Raw genomic sequence first — 1722 nt, 5'->3', positions numbered from 1 at the left:
ACTGCGTGTCTGTGCTCACAGCCTCAGGGCTCAGCACAAAAATATCGGTCCAGCGACCCTACTGACATCTGATCGCCCCACTTCTCTCCTAGCGCCCCAGAGCACCCCACTTACCTAGTACCAACAGCCGAGTGCCCCCTCCAAAATACAGAGGGTTGTTGCTCACAGCCCGGAGGCTCAGGACAAAAACCAGCGCTACCCTCTCCGGATAGCCCGGACTCAGCCCAGGTCCCCACGAACCCTGAGAGCAGCCCCGAAGGGAGATGGGCAGCCTCCCGCCTTTCTGCATCCCACCGGAGGGAACACTCAGGGACCCCAGCTGCCCTCCTTACCCAGCACAGTCAGCTTGGAACCAGCTCCAAAGTACAGGGGCTGGGTGTTCACACAGCCCTGGGGACCCAGGCGCAAACTTTGCCTTCCCTGAGTGCAGCAGGGACAGGGTAAGGCATCCACTCTCCAAAAGCTAGAGTTCACAGGGTCATCTAGTCTGGACATTCCACCCTCCCTCCCCCTGGAGAAGCATTCTTACCTAGCACAGTGAGCCTGGTCCCTGGCCCGAAGTGCAGCTCCCCATAGGAGCACAGTGGGAAGGGGCTAGCAAGAATTCCTCTCTCTTCCCCTCCTCCCCTGGAACACTGTGGGGCCACCCTCCTTCTCCTCCCTGGCTTCTCTCTCTCTATCTGCCTCCAGAACTAGTGGAGAAGTGGTCTGGACATGAGGTCACCCCCAATTTTGCAGAGAATGAGCTTGACTTGGGGGCTGACATGGTTGTGAAATTGGAAGAGGCACTAGGGGTGGAGGTTTTGCTGGACTGGGAAGTGTTTCAGGCTAGACCTTGCCTCTTACTACTTTTGTGACCTGTAACCTCCCTGGCCTTAGTTTTTCCATCTGAAAAATGGGATAATATCTTTCCCGTAGGATTGTTGTGCTTAATGAATTTTACACCTGCGATGCTTTCGAACTGTGCTACCAGAGAAGACTCATGAGAGTCCCTTGGACAGCAAGGAGATTAAACCAGTCAATCCTAAAGGAAATCAATCCTGAATATTCATTGCAAGGACTGATGCTGAAGCTGAGGCTCCAATACCTTGGACATCTGATGCAGAGACAACTCATGGGAAAAGACCCTGATTCTGGGAAAGATTGAGGGCAGGAGGAGAAAAGGGTAACAGAGAATGAGATGCTTGGAAGGCATCGCTGAGTCAGTGGATGTAAGTCTGAGCAAACTCGGGAAGCTTGGCATGCTGCCGTACATGGGGTCGCAAAGAGTCGGACATGACTTAGTGACTGAGCGACAAGCACTTTCTCAAAAAGCAAGTTTTATGGAAAGCACTGGTTCTTGATCCCACTCTAACAGCTTGATTCTTCATGTTCCTTGGAAGCTGAGTGTGGAGCAGGGAGAGGCAGAGGTGATCAGAGTCCAGGTCCCTGCAAGACCACAGAGGGACGGGCTCCAGGGACTTCTCCCAGCCACTCTCCCCATCTTAAACTGGGAGCTAGGTTCTGAGTGGGCTGCGTGGATCTGTTTTCTGAGGCAGGGCTTTTTGTAAAAGCACTTCCTCTAACTGAATCATCGTGGCCCCCCCCCGAAGTCCCACAATGTTATACTGTGATACAAAAATGTCCTCTCCTCTGGTGCCCCTCCTCCAACTGCGTGGCAGAGGCAGGAAGTGCAGGTGGCAGAGGCTGGTCTGATTGAGTGGGGTGAGAGGAGACAGACTC

The 1722-nt window shown here is 53.7% G+C and overlaps 1 protein-coding gene across 1 annotated transcript in view; it reads right to left on the bottom strand.

Moving 5' to 3' along the window:
- The window catches only part of LOC104983199, a 4580-nt gene extending 4203 nt beyond the window's left edge, over nt 1–377 (bottom strand). Inside the window, exon 1 of the mRNA XM_010832653.1 lies at nt 115–377. Coding sequence (XP_010830955.1) covers nt 115–289 — 175 coding nt within the window. The 5' untranslated portion in view covers nt 290–377. The remainder of the gene's footprint in view (nt 1–114) is intronic.
- Between the last annotated feature and the right edge of the window lie 1345 nt (nt 378–1722).

The sequence above is a fragment of the Bison bison genome, unplaced genomic scaffold (genome assembly GCF_000754665.1).
Source record: "Bison bison bison isolate TAMUID 2011002044 unplaced genomic scaffold, Bison_UMD1.0 scf7180017862002, whole genome shotgun sequence".
In the NCBI taxonomy this organism is placed as follows: Eukaryota; Metazoa; Chordata; class Mammalia; order Artiodactyla; family Bovidae; genus Bison; species Bison bison.
This window is presented reverse-complemented; position numbering and strand designations above follow the sequence as displayed.